General features: G+C 38.2%; 1 protein-coding gene across 6 annotated transcripts in view; it reads left to right on the top strand.

Moving 5' to 3' along the window:
* The window catches only part of ODR4 (odr-4 GPCR localization factor homolog), a 40,451-nt gene that overhangs the window by 17,451 nt on the left and 4,458 nt on the right, over nt 1-18,542 (top strand). For 5 of the 6 annotated variants that reach the window (XR_005584179.1, XR_005584180.1, XM_039486752.1 and 2 more), the window contains exons 8-13: nt 87-182; nt 1,117-1,185; nt 5,159-5,287; nt 7,963-8,053; nt 9,905-10,090; nt 16,582-16,674. Coding sequence is in view for 4 of the 6 variants with exons in the window: in XM_039486752.1 (XP_039342686.1) it covers nt 87-182; nt 1,117-1,185; nt 5,159-5,287; nt 7,963-8,053; nt 9,905-10,090; nt 16,582-16,674 (664 nt within the window). In the remaining 2 variants the exon portion in view is untranslated. The remainder of the gene's footprint in view (nt 1-86; nt 183-1,116; nt 1,186-5,158; nt 5,288-7,962; nt 8,054-9,904; nt 10,091-16,581; nt 16,675-18,542) is intronic. The other variant, XM_039486753.1, reaches the window with a different exon arrangement.

Raw genomic sequence — 18,542 nt, forward strand, 5'->3', positions numbered from 1 at the left:
TTCAACCAAAAGTGTAGTGTATTTTTAGAGATGCTTTCTTCCCAAAATATACACTTACAGTCTTTCGGTGTTTTTGTTTTTTAAAGAATGGATTAACCCGGTGGGCAAAACAGATAGAGGAAGGTGTTTTTCTGATCAACGGGCAAGCTAAAGACGATGACGCAGAGCTATTGGAAGGGCAGGTGTGTGTTGTATAGCATGGAATTAATATCGATGTGTCATTCAAAATGTCTGGTATGGTAATATTAATGGCTGAAAGGTCTTCTGTAGAATATTTTACTTCCAACTGGCATGTGCCATGTAATTAGTATAAAGGATTGCTTTTCTCTTACATAAAAATGGCCATACTGGGTCAAACGAAAGGTCCATCTAGCCCAGTATCCTGTCTTCCAACAGTGGCCAATGCCAGGTGCTTCAGAGGGAATGAACAGAACAGGTAATCATCAAGTGATCCATCCTTTGTTGCCCATTCCTGGCTTATGGCAAACAGAGGCTAGGGACACCATCCCTGCCCATCCTGGCTAATAGCCATTGATGGACCTATCCTCCATCAACTTATCTAGTTCTTTTTTGAACCCTGTTATTGTCTTGGCCTTCACAACATCCTCTGGCAAAGAGTTCCACAGGTTGACTGTGCATTGTGTGAAGAGATACTTTCTTTTGTTTGTTTTAAACCTGATGCCTATTCCCCACCCATCCTTGAAGCAAAAAAGAGGTCATTGTAGCAGTAGTGAAAAGAAGAATAAATTAGGGAGGACTGGTGTATAAGAACTCTGCCCATATGCTGAAGATTAGATTTACTTTTATGGGTGACTTCAACAGCTTTATTACTGTTGCAGTTTTTGGAGGTAAAGTGTGAGCCACTCAAGAAGATTCTAATGAGATCATTTAAAACTGTGCAGTTGTTTTGGTACTGAAACCACTACTAATAATTTTTTTCCAAAGATTCCTAACATTTTGTTAACTGTGTCATTAAGGTTGTTTCCCTATCTCAATTTTCTTTCTAAAATCTACAAACTGGTAGTACAGTGCTACAGGGCAGTGGAGCACCTAGATATGGTAGATACAGAAATGCTTTATATATTTCATATCATTTTTTCCTTTCTTTTATCTCAGAAAAAGACTTCAAGAGGAAATATTCAACACAGTATTCAACCCTTTGATGTGAAGGTTCTGATGCAATTGGTAAGCATTGTGTGTGGAAAATGCCAGTAAGGTTAAGTGCAGTATTTCATAAAGCTTTATTCTCAGATGCCTAATCTAAAAAAGGGGCATGAAGTAAAAATCGAAAGTCTTTTTTTTTTTTTTTTTAAATAACTACTCCCTACTATAGGGAGTAATTCTTGTTCAAATTAATATAATCCTGGTACGTAGGGACTTATCCAAGTTATTGACTTCAGTGGGAGTATCAGGTCGTGATAGAGCACCTAACATCTAAGGATCATATAATAGTTGGAGGGGAGGGAAACTGAGACCTAGAGATGTTAAATTCTGTAAACTGCTCATCTTGGACAGAATCCTGCACCTACAAGCCTCCATTTACTTCAATGGGGCTTTGTGTGGCTGTATGGGTTCACATGCACCAAAAAGGCTTATAGATTTTAAGGCCAGAAGGGACCATTGTGCTCATCTAGTCTGACCACCTATATAACACAGACCATAGCATTTTTATCAAGTACTTTCTGATTTAAGCCCATACCTTCTGGTTGAGCTAGAGCATATATCTTTTAGAACAGTGGCTCTCAACCTTTTCAGTCTACTGTACCCCTTTCAGGAGTTTGATTTTGTCTTTTTCACCTCACTTAAAAACTACTTGCTTACAAAATCAGACCTAAAAATAGAAAAGTGTCACAGCACACTATTACTGACAAATTGCTTACAGTAACTCCTCACTTAAAGTTGTCCCAGTTAACGTTGTTTCATTGTTACATTGCTGATCAATTAGGGAACATGCTCGTTTAAAGTTGTGCAATGCTCCTGTCATAGGTTTCACCCCCACTCTGAACTTTAGAGTACAGATGTGGAGACCTGCATGAGAACCCCTAAGCTTAATTACCAGCTTAGATCAGTATGCTGCCACCACCCAAATCGTTTAAAACAGCTGTTTGAGTCATTTGGGAAACTCTGTCTTCCCGCCAAAAATCTCTCCCTCCCAAGTACTGTAACCCTTCCCTGGGTAACCTTGAGGGACTTCTCCACCAGTTTCCTGGTGAACACTGATCCAAACCCCTTGGATCTTAAAACAAGGAAAAAATTAATCAGGTTCTTAAAAAAAAGAAGACTTTTAATTAAGGAAAAGGGGTGAAAGGAATACCTCTGAGATTAGCATGTAAGCTACTCTCACAGACAACAGATTCAAAACACAGAGGATGTTCCCCTGGGCAAAAACCTTAGTTACACAAAAGAAAACCCAATTTAATTATCCCTCTAATGCAAAAAGACAACGTCACAAAAGGAAATAAACTAATTTATTCCTTCTTTAATACTCACTACCCGGTTTGATTCCTGGGTCTTTTCACTCCGGCACAAAACTGAAACTAACACTGAGACAAAGGAAAACTTCCCTCCTTCCTCTTGAAACATCTTGTTCCCTACCCCCCCATTGGTTCCTCTGGTCAGGTGTCAGCTAGGCTAGGTGAACTTCTTAACCCTTTACAGGTAAAAGAGACATTAACCCTTAACTATCTGTTTATGACAGTTCCCTTCTAACGTCATTTGGCAGCTACCTGCTTTGTCCACTGCTTGCAGGAAGAGCAGCCCTTTGCAGCTAGCTGGTGGGGGCTTGTAACCAGGGTGGACCGACAGCCCCCCCATCAGCTCCCTGCTCCCCTAAATTCCCTGTGCTTCAGCCACCCAGTAGGCTAGCAATTGCAGGCTAGTAATTGCCGGCAGTTCAGCTGTCACTCCCCCCACTGCCATGTGCTGCTCCTGCCCTCTGCTTTGGAGCTGCTCCCAGAGACTCCTACTTGCTGAGCAGGTGGGGAAGGGGGGAGCTAATGTCAGGGTGTCCCTCTCCCCCCTGCTCCTGCACCCCACTTACCCCATCTCCATATAGAGCAGGGAGGGGACACGGACTGAGAGAGAGAGCCTGGGGCAGCAGCTGCTGGCTCAACTTCCTGTTCCACTTAAAAAGATGATGCACTTAAGAGTGGGTCAGCTTACTTAAAGGGACAGTGTGCATCTCATTCTCTCTCCCAGTGTGTGTCTGTCTGTTTGCTATGCTGTCTCCCCTCCCTCATGTTCGTGCTGCCTTGTGTGAGAGGCTACATTAACAGCAATGCGTTAACCCTTGAGGGCTCAGCTAGTTCATCATTTAGCAGTAAGGCATTCCCTGGGAAATATCCCTCCCTCTTCCACCCTCTAACTTCACCACTTCAAACAAGCTTCACAATCATCATAGCTGTGAACAGTATTAAATTGTTTGTTTAAAAAAAAATGGAGATATACCTATCTCATAGAGCTGGAAGGGACCTTGAAAGGTCATTGAGTCCAGCCCCCTGCTTTCACGAAGGACCAAGTACTGATTTTGCCCCTAAGTGGCCCCCTCAAGGATTGACCTCACAACTCTGAGTTTAGCAGGCCAGTGCTCAAACCACTGAGCTATCCCTCCTGCCCTTCTTATACTGTGTGTATATCTATATAATATGTAGTTTTTTGTCTAGTGAAAAAAATCTTCCTGGAACCTAATCCCCCCTATTTACATTAATTCTTATGGGGAAATGGGATTCACTTAACATCGTTTCGCTTAAAGTCGCATTTTTCAGGAACATAATTACAAGGTTAAGTGAGTTACTGTGCTTTCTTTTTACCATATAATTACAATATTTACATTCCTATTGATTTATTTTATATTTACATATCCGTGTATTGTATATAGAGCAGTATAAACAAGTCATTATATGAAGTTTATACTGACTTTGCTAGTGCTTTTTATGTAGCCTGTTGTAAAACTAGGCAAATATCTAGATAAGCTGATGTACTCCCGGAAGACCTCTGAGTACCCTCAGGGGTACAAGTACCTCTGGTTGAGAACCATTGTTTTTGAAGACAGACATCCAATTCTGATTTTAAAGATTTTAGGTGATGAAGAATCCATTCCGTTCCTAGTTAAGTTGTTTCAGTGGTTAATTTGCTCTCACTCCCCTCTCCCCAAAAAAAAAAAGTGCCTTATTTCAAATAGCTTGTGTGATCAGGGCCCAAGTGGCTTGTTGAAGGTTACACAAAATTCATGACATCTTTAAATTTAATCAAAATAGTAACAATGCAAGTTATTTTTCTTGTGAGACATGCCCATTTCTGCTCTATGCAAAGGGCAGATGTTTACAGTCAAACTATCAGTCTCGAACAATATTGTTTATACTAGAATAACTAATTGTTCTGTGAACATCTTTGGGGTAGTCAAGGGAGAGCATCGGACTGAAGAGATTTCCATAATGGTCTTCCTCTTGCCACAGAAACGTTATAGTTTGCCCTAAAATAGGTTAGGGACTCCATGGATATTAGCTTTGATCTAGTTCCAAATATGACCAGATAAAAATATCTCTTCCTAATTAATTCTAGGACTGGTGGATGACTCTGCTTTAAGAAAAATACTCAAACAACACAACGTAGATATTCTAGATTATACTTACTAATACAGTAAGTAGACAAACTTTCTGTCACTTAAAGGCTTCAAAAAGTAGTGTACAAGGGAGGTTACTGGGAAGATACTGTGTTAATATTAACAACAAGCTGTTTGAAAATAAAATTAATTCTCTAGCCCTAGTATGTGCAAAATGCTTACTTTTTTTGTAGTTGAAACAGTAGTGACCAAACTTCAAAAACAAGCAGAGGGAGCTATTTTCACAACCTTGCTAGCATCACCATTGATGTCTATTTGCATGCTGATGAGAAGTAAACATAAAATACATTAATTGCAAGAAAGGATAAGTTCCTGGAAAAGCAAATTTTAAAGAATTTACCAACTGGAAAAAGACAAACTGTTAAGACAGATCTTCATATTTAAGTTACTTGCTAAAAAGTATAAACTGTGAGGGGGAAATAACACATTTTACCAATACTTAACATTTTAAGTTAATTGAAATATGTAGTGGCTTCATGACTGACCATATTGCAGATGCATAGCTAACATTGTAATTGAAATGTGTTTATCTTTCAGTCCCAGAGTTCAGGCCATAGATCTACAGCAACTGTGCAAGTCTGCAGTGGTTCCATAAATCTTAAAGGTGCTGTGAAATGCAAAGCTTACATCCATAATAACAAGCCAAAAGTTAAAGATGCTATTCAGGTATTGAATGTAGTGATCACTCTCCTTCATTGCTTTTCCCGAATATTTTACTGGAACCATAAAATTATTATTCTACCTTTGCTTTTAGTAGGATAATAGAGGTCTAAACAGAAGTTTTGGAGCTCAGAACTCCAGACAGCTAGAATGATAGTTTGGAATTTTTGGAAGTCCTTTTTATTGTGCAAGAAAATAATTTTTTCAAAAGTTTAATTTTATTTAGAAGCAGGGATAGCTCAGTGGTTTGAGCATTGGCCTGCTAAACCCAGGGTTGTGAGTTCAATCCTTGAGGAGGCCACTTAGGGATCTGGGGCAAAATTGGTCCTGCTAATGAAGGCAGGGGGCTGGACTCGATGACCTTTCGAGGTCCCTTCCAGTTCTAGGAGATTGGTATATCTCCAATTATTACCTTTTATTACCTTTCATTTTAGGTCTCTTCTAAAGTGTTTTGTCCTCCTAAGAAATCCTAACTTACTCTTAGTCTAGTGGTGGTAATGCTTGGTGTAAAGTTTTCTTAAAATTAAAGGAATTACTTTTGTATGTTACATATTTTTGTACTTGCTAGAGGAAAAATGTAGGCAGATTAGATACTCCAGTTACTCTCTTAAAATGTACTTGAAGTAGTACTTCTAAATCAAAGTGATCTTTTCTGTTGTCCTGCTGCACTTCTAATATTGTCCAAAAAAGTACTGAACATGACAGTCAGTATTTTTTCATGTTGCAACCTTCTGCCTGGTAACAGACCACATGTTTTGAAATCGTACTGTGACAAAGTTCCTCCTCTATCTTGGTGGGTCTTGTGCTTATTGGCAGATTTGCTCACCTCACAGATTCACCCTGTGGATTGGGAAACAGCCGAGAGACCTTCCCTTCTGGTAGAAGCCACAGTCCAGGTCAATTCCTCTTGTGTTTGATCAGGAGTTGGGAAGATTGGGGGGGACCCAGGCTCATCCTCTACTCTGGGTTCCAGCCCAGGGGCCTGTGGATTGCAGCTGTCTAGAGTGCCTCCTGGAACAGCTGCGCGACAGCTACAACTCCTTGGGCTACTTCCCCATGGCCTCCTCCCAACACCTTCTTTGTCCTCACAACCAGACCTTCCTCCTGATGTCTGATAAAGCTTGTACTTCTCAGTTCTCCAGCAGTATGCCTACTCACTCTCAGCTTCTTGCATGCCTCTTGCTCCCAGTTCCTCGCGCACACTTACTCTCCTCTGGCTTCCCCCAGCCTGACTGTAGTGAGCCCTTTTATAGCACCAGAGGGGCCTTATTTAGAGTCAGGTGCTTAACTGCCTCACTTGACTCTTAGCAGGTTAATTGGAGTCACGTGTTCTCATTAGCCTGTAGCAGCCCCTGCTCTGGTCACTCAAGGAACAGAAAACTGCTTATTCAGTGGCCAGTATATCTCCCTTCTAATACTCTGCTGTTCCCGACTGGCCTGGGTCTATCACAGTACATATAATCTCCTACTTCTGTTCGTGATTTAGGCTATGTCTATACTAGAGACCTTACAGTGGCTCAGCTGCACTGTTGTAAGATCTCCTGTGTAGCTGCTGTATGCCAAGGGGAGAAAGCTGTCCCATTGACATAATTAAACCTCCACCAATAAGCGGCATTAGCTATGTCAGTGGGAGGGTGTCTCCCAGTGACATAGTGCTGTCCACATTGGCGCTTCTGTTGCTGTAACTTACGTCGCTCAGAGGGATGTTTTTTCATACCCATGAGTGACATAAGTTATACCGACAAAAGGTGCTAGTGTAGACATAGCCAAACTAAAGGCAAAGGATAAAATTCAAGCCCCATTGGACACTATAGCAAAACTCTTACAGACTTTAATGGGGACAAGATTGCACCCACAATGTTCATAATAAAAATACATAAAAATCAGTAACACAACACAGAGAATATTGTGACTTGAAGCAGTTTTTATAAATTTAACATTACTAACTTTTGACTAGCAACACCTTCTTAAAATCAAACTAGCATTCTGAATAACTAAAAAGCACCATAAACACACAACTGCTATTTCGTTTAACAAAAGGAAACCCCCTGACCACATAAAACAGTTTTATTTAACAGACCAGTTATAGTAACGGGCTATATTGTACTCTGATTGGTTTCAATGGAGGGAGTGGTTTTAATGGAGGAGGAGCGTATGTGAAGGCAGTATTTGTCTCGATAGCCTAATTATTCTATCACTATGTGTGTGGAGTGCCAAGACATTAATGTCTGAAGTTTTTCAAAATCTTTGTGGGAAAAGGCAAGTTTTAAAGAGTGCCTGTAACTTGGCCAAGAAGACACAGGAAATGTATGGTAGAACCAAGAGTATAACCCAGTCTCCTGAGTTTGGTCAGATGCTTTAATTTCAATATTTAAGCTTATTTAAAACAAACAGATAATAACAAAACCACACTGCTTGATGATTTGTTATTATTATGGTAGGAAAACTGAAAGGGAAAGTTTTGGTTTTCTGATCCTAGGTTCTCTTTGTCAGGCTTTTTTTTATATTTTATATTTTGATTTTGTTAATACATATCACTGTTAAGTTGGCCTAAATACGTAAATGCATCGGACAAACTGAGACTTTTTTTTTTTAAACCACTATGGTTGTTCCTTGATAATCACAAATACCTTGCAAACTGGCTGACGTGTTGCTCATTGTGTTTTGTTTTGTCCTTGCAGGCTTTGAAGAGGGATATAATAAACACACTCTCTGATCGTTGTGAAATATTGTTTGAAGATCTGCTTATAAATGAGGCACCCGAGAAAAAAAGTAAGAGCCTAGAGAAGAAAGCAAATTATCTTTTTCTACTGTAATTTGCCTTTTGTTTTCCTGGAGTTCCTGCCTTTTGTAGTCATCAGGATTTAATCTGAAGTACTGAAATCTGAGTGTAGTTAGAAGAAACAAAAGTGTAGCAGGCAACACAAATTCTACTTGTCACTCCTTTGCCTCTTTTTTTCAGCTGTCCAGTTCAGAAGGATTCCATTCAACTTCAGGCATTGTTCTTTGGACCTGCATTTTCCCCCTATAATATTTATTAAATGCCTTCTTGCCCCGAGTGTAAATTAAACTTCCACTTTATTCCCTTCTTGGCATAGCTGACCCTGAGTACAGTAAAGTTTACCCCATAGTTATGGACACAGCATCAAGATCTCTAATACAGAAGGGCTTTGATACTTAGTCAGAATCAGCCAGTTATTTTTGTGATGTCCCCACCCAACAGTGAAATAAATAATATACCGAACTTGGCAAGATTCAAAAAGGAATTATCCATATCCTAACTATTAGGGATCTGGAGGAGACCTAACATGGGGAACAGACCATACCACATTTGCCTGCAGCAGGAGTCTTACACCTTCCTCTAAAGCATCTTATGCTGACCATTGTTAGAGACAGGATACTGGACTAGATTGACCTCGGGTCTGATCCAATATGGGAATTGTTATGCTCCTATCCAGATTTACAAATGTCGTCCATGTATTGTTAAAGTCTCCAGTATTTCACCTCTGAGGTTTCATATATATAAAATACAAAGTTCACTTTACATTTAAATAAAAAGCTATATATCTTGCATGTCAGCTCAGCATATTGAATGACTTGTAAGGCTGTCTAGGTTTGTATTAATTCCAAGGCCAGAATTATTTTCACTACATACGTTTATTCTCCATAATAGTAAACTTTTGCTATCTTAATATAATTACAAACCGTGAGACCAAATTAGTATACCAATACCATCCCAGTTGGTTCATGCTTAGATTATCCTTCAAACTCCATTCATTATTCTACATACTGTATAATAATTTTAAAGGAATGTTTTAAAATGACAAATGCTATGTCATCACCTGTGTGAAATGTTAATTTCTCCTACCTAAGATCTGCTAAGTTGGAGAGGAGGAAAATATCTTATGGTGTTTTGGGGTGTATTTAAAAAAAAAAAAAACAACTGTTTGACTATCTAAAAGGAAAATTGAATGCTGCCAAATAGTCGTCTTCATCTACATTAGGACGACATTAAGTTATGTTTATGGTGCTATGTGTACTAAGAAATAACCTCATTGTAAGTATTATTTTAGCTAACATTATCCAAAATGGGGAATGTGGCAGCAGTAGATTTTATCGTTTGCATGCAGTTTTCCATTCTCTCTTTAGGTGGCACTTGTACTCCATGGCTGTTAACTACATAAAACAATAACTAATTGTTTACTATCCTTTATGATGCTGAAATTGCGTACTGTTTGGCATATGCATCAACTCCTTTATCTCCAACCTTCCTGTGAGTGCTCTTTGTATCATTTCTAAAGTGATAAGGGGCCTGGTCAACATTCTCAATTCATAATCATTTTTAAGGTCGTTTGGCTATTTCTAAGGACCACTGAAGAGCGGGTTATGTGAAAAATACATTAAAAGTTTTAGTAGGAATATAATTTCCATTTACAAATATAAGTGTCTAGAACGTACATGAAACAGTAATAATTAGGTTGGAAATGTTTGAAAACAGACTTTTACATGATGCCTTGGACAGTCCGTTTTACAACAGTTTGTATAATGTGTGCTGATTATTGAAAAGTCTTTGCCATAGCTACACAAGTTCTTGTATAGTATTTTCCTTCCCTTTCTTTCTAGATTCTGAGAGAGAATATCATGCCTTGCCTCACAGAGTGTTTGCCTCTATTGCTGGATCAAATGTGATGCTGTGTGATTATAAATTTGGAGATGAAACGGCTGGCGAAATCCAAGAGCGTTTTTTTGAGATGTTGGATCAAGTTGTGCATGGGGAAGCTATACATATAGCCGAGGAAATAAACATAGGTAAATATAGCATCTGAGTAAAGAACCAAATTAGACTACAACAGGGATTATGGATAAATTAACCAACAGCACAAACAGGCTTTATTCAAGTTCATTGCATTACGCTGAAAGCCAGCATTAAGCTTTGATGCAAACTTTATATCTTGTAGCTCTTGTGTATACTAGTATAATTACACCTTTGAGATATACTTACTTATATTACAGAATAAGATGCTTAAGACTGCCATGTTTTATATATGATAAAGATATACTTGATATGTTTTTGCTTTCTCATGGGTTGTGTCATATATCAGCACTTCAGCTATCTAGAGCTTTGTTCAAGGTAAGATGGCAAAAATGTTGGTATTAGTCACAACCCACAAAAATGCAAAAATAATCTTAAATCTTTTATTGTAGCAATGTACAAATATACATGGCTTTCATCAAGAAAGTAATGTAATTTAATTTAAAACTCCATGTGTCCATGAGTTATAGGTGACCTTATTTCATGAGGCATTTATAAATAGATTTTTCTTAAAGCCTAAGAGTCAAAAAATTGCACCACATATGAATGTTCTGACCTCTTATATTTTAGTCAAAAACTTGCTCAGTAGCGCAGTATTTTAACCAGAACAATGCTTTCATCAAAACAAATATTTTCACAGTAAATGTAAAAATGTATTTCCAGCATTTTTCTTGGGAGTTTTGTTTGGGGTTTGTATCTCATTAGTCCAAGTTTGAATTTGCCTGTGTCAAATATATTGTGCCAGACTTTTTTGGGGGCGGGGGAGTGCTCTCTATTTAAGATAATTAACATGGAATTTCATTGCATGCTAAATAACTCCTTTTTTCATCATAATTAACATTCTATCTATAAACTTTTGTATTCCAGTGATGAGGTTTTTTTCATACTTTTCTATTTTAAAAGTAGAAGTATTTTGTGGTATAGCTAACTATATAGAGTTTCACTCCTATATCACCTGACCGCAGTTTCTGGCTGACTAACTCATAAGGGAAAAAATAGCCCTTTCCAGGTGAGACAGTCAAATGTTGTGGTTGGAGAATACAGCCCATAATATATCTTAATATCTGAGGCATGTTCATTCTCTCTCTCTCTCTCTCTCCCCCTCTCCTTACCCTATCCTCTTTTCCCTCCCCCCCCCAGAGGAGTTTTATTCTATAGTTCTGTAATTCTTAAGTCAAAAACGTTTGGAAAATGTGAAATATTGTTGTAGAGTTGACTGTGTAGGTTGGAATGAGATTTCTTTTGCTCATTTATTGTGATGAGTTCCATATTTCTGTTCAGAATGACGTAGTTATTTTTATACTAGATCCGCATGTTCTGCCGGTAACAAGCGTTTTTACTATATATTTTTAATGTGGCTCCTGCTAATGACCCACTGCAGTGGTTCAGTCTTTAACATTTTAAAACAGAAAATAGTAAGAAGTAGCCAGTAGTATCTGAAAAGTATAAGCAACTCTCAGATTGTAGTTCCAAGGTACTTCAGGGCTTTGACATGAGCAACTGAAAGCTTTGCATTAGTAATTGGCTTCACTAAATCCTAGCTCCTGGCACCAACAAATTAAATACGTTGAGTAGGTTAACACAAATACAATTTTAGTAGTTGTAGTCTCTTATCGATCACTTGTTCTTTTTAAGTTTGTTTGCCTTCGCCGGAACTTAAAGGACAGAGAGTATTGGCATTAGAAAGCATCTGCACTAGGTAATTGTACACAGCATTATATCAGTGCTGCTTTAGATTTGGGCATTGTGTGTCCTAGGCTTTAATCTTCTTTGGGTTACTACGAAGAACAGGTATTTTATTTTATTTTATTTTATTTATTTCTAATCCATCCTGTGAACCATGTGCATTAATGTCCTTCTCAAGAGTAACAGAAGTGATAACTGTGCTTGTAGGAATGCCATCACAGAGCCATATAAACCTGATGGGGTTTTCCCCCTCCCTAGCAACATTACCCTGACCAGAGTTATGAAGATTTTTAAATGCTGACTGAAAAAGGTTGTTTTTTCTGAATGCAAAATTCTGAGCTTTATTATGAAATTGAGACCATTATTAAAACATATATTTAGAAAGAGCACAATGTTTCTAGCTTTTCTTTCTAATAGGTTCTTAAATATCAAATTATTTTTTGCACTGTCATATTTGAACTACAGATCTCCACACACACTGTAAACCGATGAGCATATGTATTTTTTCTGTGGAAAAACATGGTATTTTTGATACTTAAATCTTCTGTTAACTGTAGTAATTGAACACATGATAGAAGTTTTATTCTTGATTAGCACTTGAAACCTCTGAATCCTGTTAAATTAGTTGATAAGCAGTTGTATTCATTAGTTGCTATGCTGAAATATGTCCAGTACAAGGCTATTGGTTTCTGGAGTAAAAACATGTAGAAACGTGCTTTCACAAAGGGAGGAGGCTTGGTTGATTTTTAAATGACATAATTTGTGTGTAAGTTTTATATGGCATTAGAATTTCATAAGCTAGCCATACATCAGTCATCTCAGATGATACACCGGCCACCCATCTGATCAGCCAAGATCCAGTTTAAACTTACTCCAATAGCTGGTGATATAATGGTGAAAGTACTTCTGGAAGTGTAGCAATTTCTGTAATGCGTGCGTGAGACAGAGGGCACTGCCTTGTATTGCTCAACGCTGATTCCTCTAGATTAATGAATGGGTCTGGCAGCCTAGCTTATGAGGTGTTCTGTTTATATTTAGACAAAGTAAAACTTCCCTTATCTAGATTCTACTTCTGCAAAATGTATGGACTTAATCCAGAAAGTAACTTATAATAGCCAAGACATAATACAGTATAACATAATACTGCAAGTGGTGCCTCCATACCCTGCTATGATACGATGGTGCAGTGAAACCTGTATGAAAAACCACTCCTTTAGGCAAAGCATGTCTTAAAAGACAACCCCAGAGTATCTCCAAACATACAAAGTCCAATTCTGCTCTACCTGTGTTGAATTGCTACCTCCAGTGAGTATTGACTTTGGTCCCTTGAGTGGTTGCTTAAGACAGATTTCACTGTATAATTTCCCTTGTCATGTTCATAATACATTATTTTGATACAGGGTAGGATCCTGCTGGTATTATTTTATTGCTGCAACTCAACAATACATTTTCATCTTCCTCATGCTACTAACTTGAATGCTATACCCACTTTAGTGGTCAATACATTTCAGATATTTACCCAGTAGCTGACCGGTTGTATTATGATTTTTAGATTCCAGTCTCCATTTCCTTACATTTGCTGATAATTGGCTGTACTTTCTTTTTTGTTGTTGTTCTTCTTTCACTAAAAGATGAAGTTACTGGGTCTAAGTTAGAGTATATTACTTAGAAATGTGAAATCACATGGTGCTCAAAGCTCCTCCTTAATACAAGTGATTTTTAAAATTATTATTATTAGTTGCTAGGTAGAAAATCTTTTTCTAACTAGAACAAGGCCAGCCTTTAAGGATTCTGGTGCAAGAACACACTGAAACATACTTGGGAGTGGGGGATGGGGAACGCTTAGGCTTAACTTTTCCCAGATTAAATCCAGTGGAACTTCACTTTTACAGAAAATACCAATAGAAGCCCCTGCTTGCACCATTGGCAGATTAATATTAATAGATTCATCCCATGTAGTCACTTGTTTATTGCACACCTGAAGCAGTCTGGGTGAATTTTTATGTGTATGCTTAAAGTAAATCATAAAACTGTTTTATACTTGAGGGGGAAAATTCACATATTCTGAAAGTGCCATTAATTGGCTGGGATACAGAGCCCTTCAACTTTAGATCAGTGGTTTATTTCTAGTCTAAGTCAACAGTGGCCAATGTGTTTTCCTCTGTGTATGAAATCAGTTAGTGAGCTCAATCTAGTTATAACTGGACGAGTGTCCGCCAAACCATTGGCACTTTTAGTACAGACACAGGACTGGATTCTAAATTTATTCTTCCGGTCTCAAAAATTGGCCAGAATTGAAGTACACAGACAAAGAGGTGTACTGTCTGGGCTGTACTTGTTCTATGGAAAAATTAAAGGACTTCAGTGTTTGGGAACCCTATGTGCCATATTTTTGCATTGGTTAATGGATGCTTTATTCAATGTGTGTGTCTAACTAATATTACTTGTTGAATATATATATAGTCTCAATGTGTTTACAGGAGGGCAGTGCATTGAGTGGCACTGTCAATTTGAAACCCACCCAGTATTTAAAAAAGAAGTGAAAAGTACTTTGTCATTACATTGCCCCTGAGCACCACCTCCCAGTCCCATCTTTAATTGAAGTTTTACAATCAGATTTTCCAATTTTTCTCTCCTATAGTTTGGAGTTTTTCTATACAGGGATAAGAGATCCAGCTGGGGATGGGTGAAACTAACTACACATGAGGTTCTGTCAAACGCACAAAATAAACATATTCCCTCCCCTCCCCATCCAATCTCTTTATTACGTAATCTTAGGTATTACCTGTAACAATAATAGATGAAATATTTTCACATCTAAATGGTGGTTTCTGTGGTCTCCTTTATAACTAGTTTTAGTCATGATTTTGGGAAAAAAGTACTCTATGCAGCCTGGCATTTCAGCTACTGCAGCACAAGGAGACAAAATGCAGTAAAACAAACAAACCTGAAAGTTTGTTTTTCATTCTAAGAAGAAATTAATTTAGTTTCTTCTTGTAAATCCCCAGTTTAGAACCCAATCCTATGGACGATTATGTACCTGTGTAACTACTCATGTCAGTTTTCCCATTGACTTAAATGGAACCACTTAAGCGATTAATGTTATGTGCTTAAATCTAAGCTTCTAGCCCTGAACTTTTAAACTTCTTGGAGTGGAGGTTCTGGGGGAAATTGTGAAAAATGACTTCAGCTCCAAGTGTCAAAGTCACTGTTGAAAATGGGCCTTAGGAATGTAAGTCACTTAAGTGCTTTTTTACAGTTTTACCTTTTTGTCTCTTTAACTGGTTTGTAAAGCACTTAGCATTCTGATGGTGCTATGCTGCTGCTACTATTATTACCAATAAGAACATAAGAGCTGCCATACTAGACCTGGTCCATTTTTCCCAGTATCTTGTCTCCAACAGTGGCCTGTACCAGAGCTTCAGGGAGAGTGTACAGAATGGCAATTATGGAGTTACCCATACTTGTTTTTCACTCCCAGCTCGTGGTCTTTAGAGGTATAGGATTGCCTTGAGCATGGAGTTGAGTGCTTAATGATCTTGACTAATAGCCATTGATGGACCTATCCTCGGTGAACATATCAAGGTCCTTTTTGAACCCAGTTACACTTTTGGCCATCACAACATCATAGCAATGAGTTCCACAGGTTGGTTGTGCATTATGTAGAAAAAGTACTTCCTCTTGTTTGTATTGAACCTGGTACCTATTTCATTGGGTGACTCCTGTTTTTTGTGTGAGACACAGGGTAAATAACACTTTTTTTTCCCCCACACACACCATTCATGATTTTAAAGACTTCTATCTCCCCATCAAGTATCAGAGGGGTAGCCGTGTTAGTCTGGATCTGTAAAAGCAACAAAGAATCCTGTGGCACCTTATAGACTAACAGACGTTTTGCAGCATGAGCTTTCGTGGGTGAATACCCACTTCTTCAGATGCATCTGAAGAAGCAATGTGCTGTGCAAAAAAACGTCTGTTTATCTATATGTGCAGGATTCTTTGTTGCTTTTATCTCCCCATATTTCCCCAGTTGTCTCTTTTCAAAGCTGAACGGTCCTAATCTTTTAGACTCTCCTCCTATAGAAGCCATTCTATACTCTTGATCATCTTTGTTGCCCTTCTCTGGACCTTTTCCAGTTCCTGTGTATACACCTTGAGATTGGGTGACCAGAATTGGACACAGTATTCACGGTGCAGGAGCACCATGCATTTATGTAGTGGCATGATATTTTCTATCTTATTTTCTATCTCCTCCATAATAATTCTTGACATACAATAGTATGTCTGTTTTGACTACTGCTGCACTTTGTGCAGAAGTTTTCAGAGAACTATCCAGTGTCTCCAAGATCTTTCATGGGTGATAACAGCTATTTTAGAACCCGTCATTGTATATTTGTGTGTTTTTCTCCAATATGCATTACCTTGCACATATCTAGGTTGAATTTCATCTACCATTTTGTTGCCTAGTCACCCAGTTTTGTTAGATCCCTTTGTAATTCCTTGCAGTCTGCTTTGGAGTTAACTATCTTGAATAATTTTGTATTGTCTGCAAACTTTGCCACTTCACTGTTCACCCCTTTTTCCAGATCATGAATAGGTTGAACAGGTCAAGTTCCAGTACAGATACTTTATTACTACTGATGATAATACAAAATGGTAAATATATCCACTGGTAGAGCAGATCAGGAATTATAAACTTAATGTCCTTTTTGAATTATTGTGATTGCAAAATATAGGTGTATTTTTATAAACTTTGAATGAATACTTGGTTTTGCTAAACTTATCTCTCAATTTCGTGCAGTTGATATAAATCCACCTGTTGACAACACAGATGACACGCAACAGATGCAATTGACAAAAGCAACACTGCTGTTGAAATTTCAACAAAACATGGGTATGTTACCTCCAATAAGCCCATTAAGGCACTGTAGAACTGATACGTATAGTCTTTCACTGTCATTTGCTCCCACAATATTGATAGTAATTACAGGATGTGAGGACACAGTAAATGGCATAATTTAGTTTAGAGTTTAAAGCACAGGGTTAGTAAATGGGGAGAAAATGTGACTTGTTCTTCAGTGGGCTTAAACCAAATAGTTATGTGCTTGCTAAAAGTTCAGAGATTATTTGGTTCACTCTTCAAAGGCTCAGTTTTGCAATTTACTGAACATTTATTTATTTAGTATTTGCATATTCGCCGAGCCAAGCATGAGTCAGTCAGAAACTTCCTGTGATGATGCACATGATTGAGAGGAGTTTCACATCAACAAGTTTGGTGCATGTCAACAGTCTCCATACTGGTGCACAGTACTCTGCTATTGAGTACAAGATGGCAAGGGCTGAAGTCCTTAGGGTTGGAGCATCTACTCCCTATGAAGAACCTGCCAGTTTTCTGAGAAGGTTGTTGCGTGTCTTGACCTTCACTGCTTTCTTGCTCAGGTGGCTTTTGTATGTCAGTGTTCAGTCAAGGGTCACGCCTAAGTAAACTAGATATGCTTCAGCCTCTGGCCATTCATTATGATGATCAATTCCCTCTTAATGTTGGCATGTGAAGGTAGAATATGTTAGAGACTGTCTTGCTGATGCTAGACTGAAGGCACGCCATGTCTTGCAGTAGTTGGCCAGCTTTGCAGCATTGTTACTCAGGATCTTTTCCAGTGCAGAGAAGGTCAGAGCCTGTAGCTTGCAGCAGATGTTATCTGCATAGATGAACTTGTGTGACTGGATTGGTGGCACTCTGGCCCTGATCTTGCCATGCACTTAAGATCATATTTTAAGGATGTGAGTAGTCCCGTTGGCATCTGACTCTCATGCTTAAAGTTAAACACATACTTATGTGTTTTGCTACATCGGGACCAAAGTGTTCAGCATTTTGTAGGATAAAGTCTAAAGCAAATAATGAAATATTGATGGGGCAGCATGGGGGGTTTGTGATATTTTAAAAAGAAACTTTAATCCTGATGAGAAAAACAATATAGTAGCGGTGATTTTAAATATAACATCAGTAGTCTTTTAAAAATATTTCCACAGATGGGAGTTGTAGGTGATCAGCATATCTCAGAATCAGATTCAGATCTAAGTTCCACAAACCAGATAAGGAAACCTGCCCTTAAAACAAATGGCTACGGTAGCCCTATTGCTTTCTGGGAAGCCACCATTTTAATATCCTCTCTTTTGACAATTGAGAGAGAGAGAGAGCAGGCAAGTGGCTTCTTCCAAGGTGCATTGAATGAAAATATGAATTAACTTGTATCAGTGCTCGTGTGGCTATCACTATGCTGCTTGCAAGGATGAGCTGTGCTACCTTGGTAATGAATTCCAGCCATCATAGAAGTTTTTCATCAATCAACATTGTATTATAGTCCCTGGTGCAGACATCATGCTGGTGAGCAAAGAAATTGTAGTAAACCTTTATGAAAATCTTTCCTTTTTAAAATGTGGCTAGATAGACTGTGTCTATCTTGAATTTATACTTGGTATTTGATTAGTCAGTGGAACAACTACACCACCAACTTAAAGCCTACGTATACATTACATTTGTTTTATTTAATATTTTTACAAGTAACATCTACATTTCTGTACCCTGGAGGTTAAGATTTTTGCTTGTTTGCTTGTTTGTGCATATGCCAGTCCTTTCCTCTCAACATTCAGCTAGTTTGCCCTGCTTGTGTTTGTGTATCTTCTGCATAACAACACTGGGGAGAAACATTTTAAAACAATAGGAAAATGTGATTGTAAAACTGCAAAAACTGACGATGGAAC

Source organism: Mauremys reevesii, linkage group 8, assembly GCF_016161935.1.
Source record: "Mauremys reevesii isolate NIE-2019 linkage group 8, ASM1616193v1, whole genome shotgun sequence".
Taxonomy (NCBI): domain Eukaryota; kingdom Metazoa; phylum Chordata; order Testudines; family Geoemydidae; genus Mauremys; species Mauremys reevesii.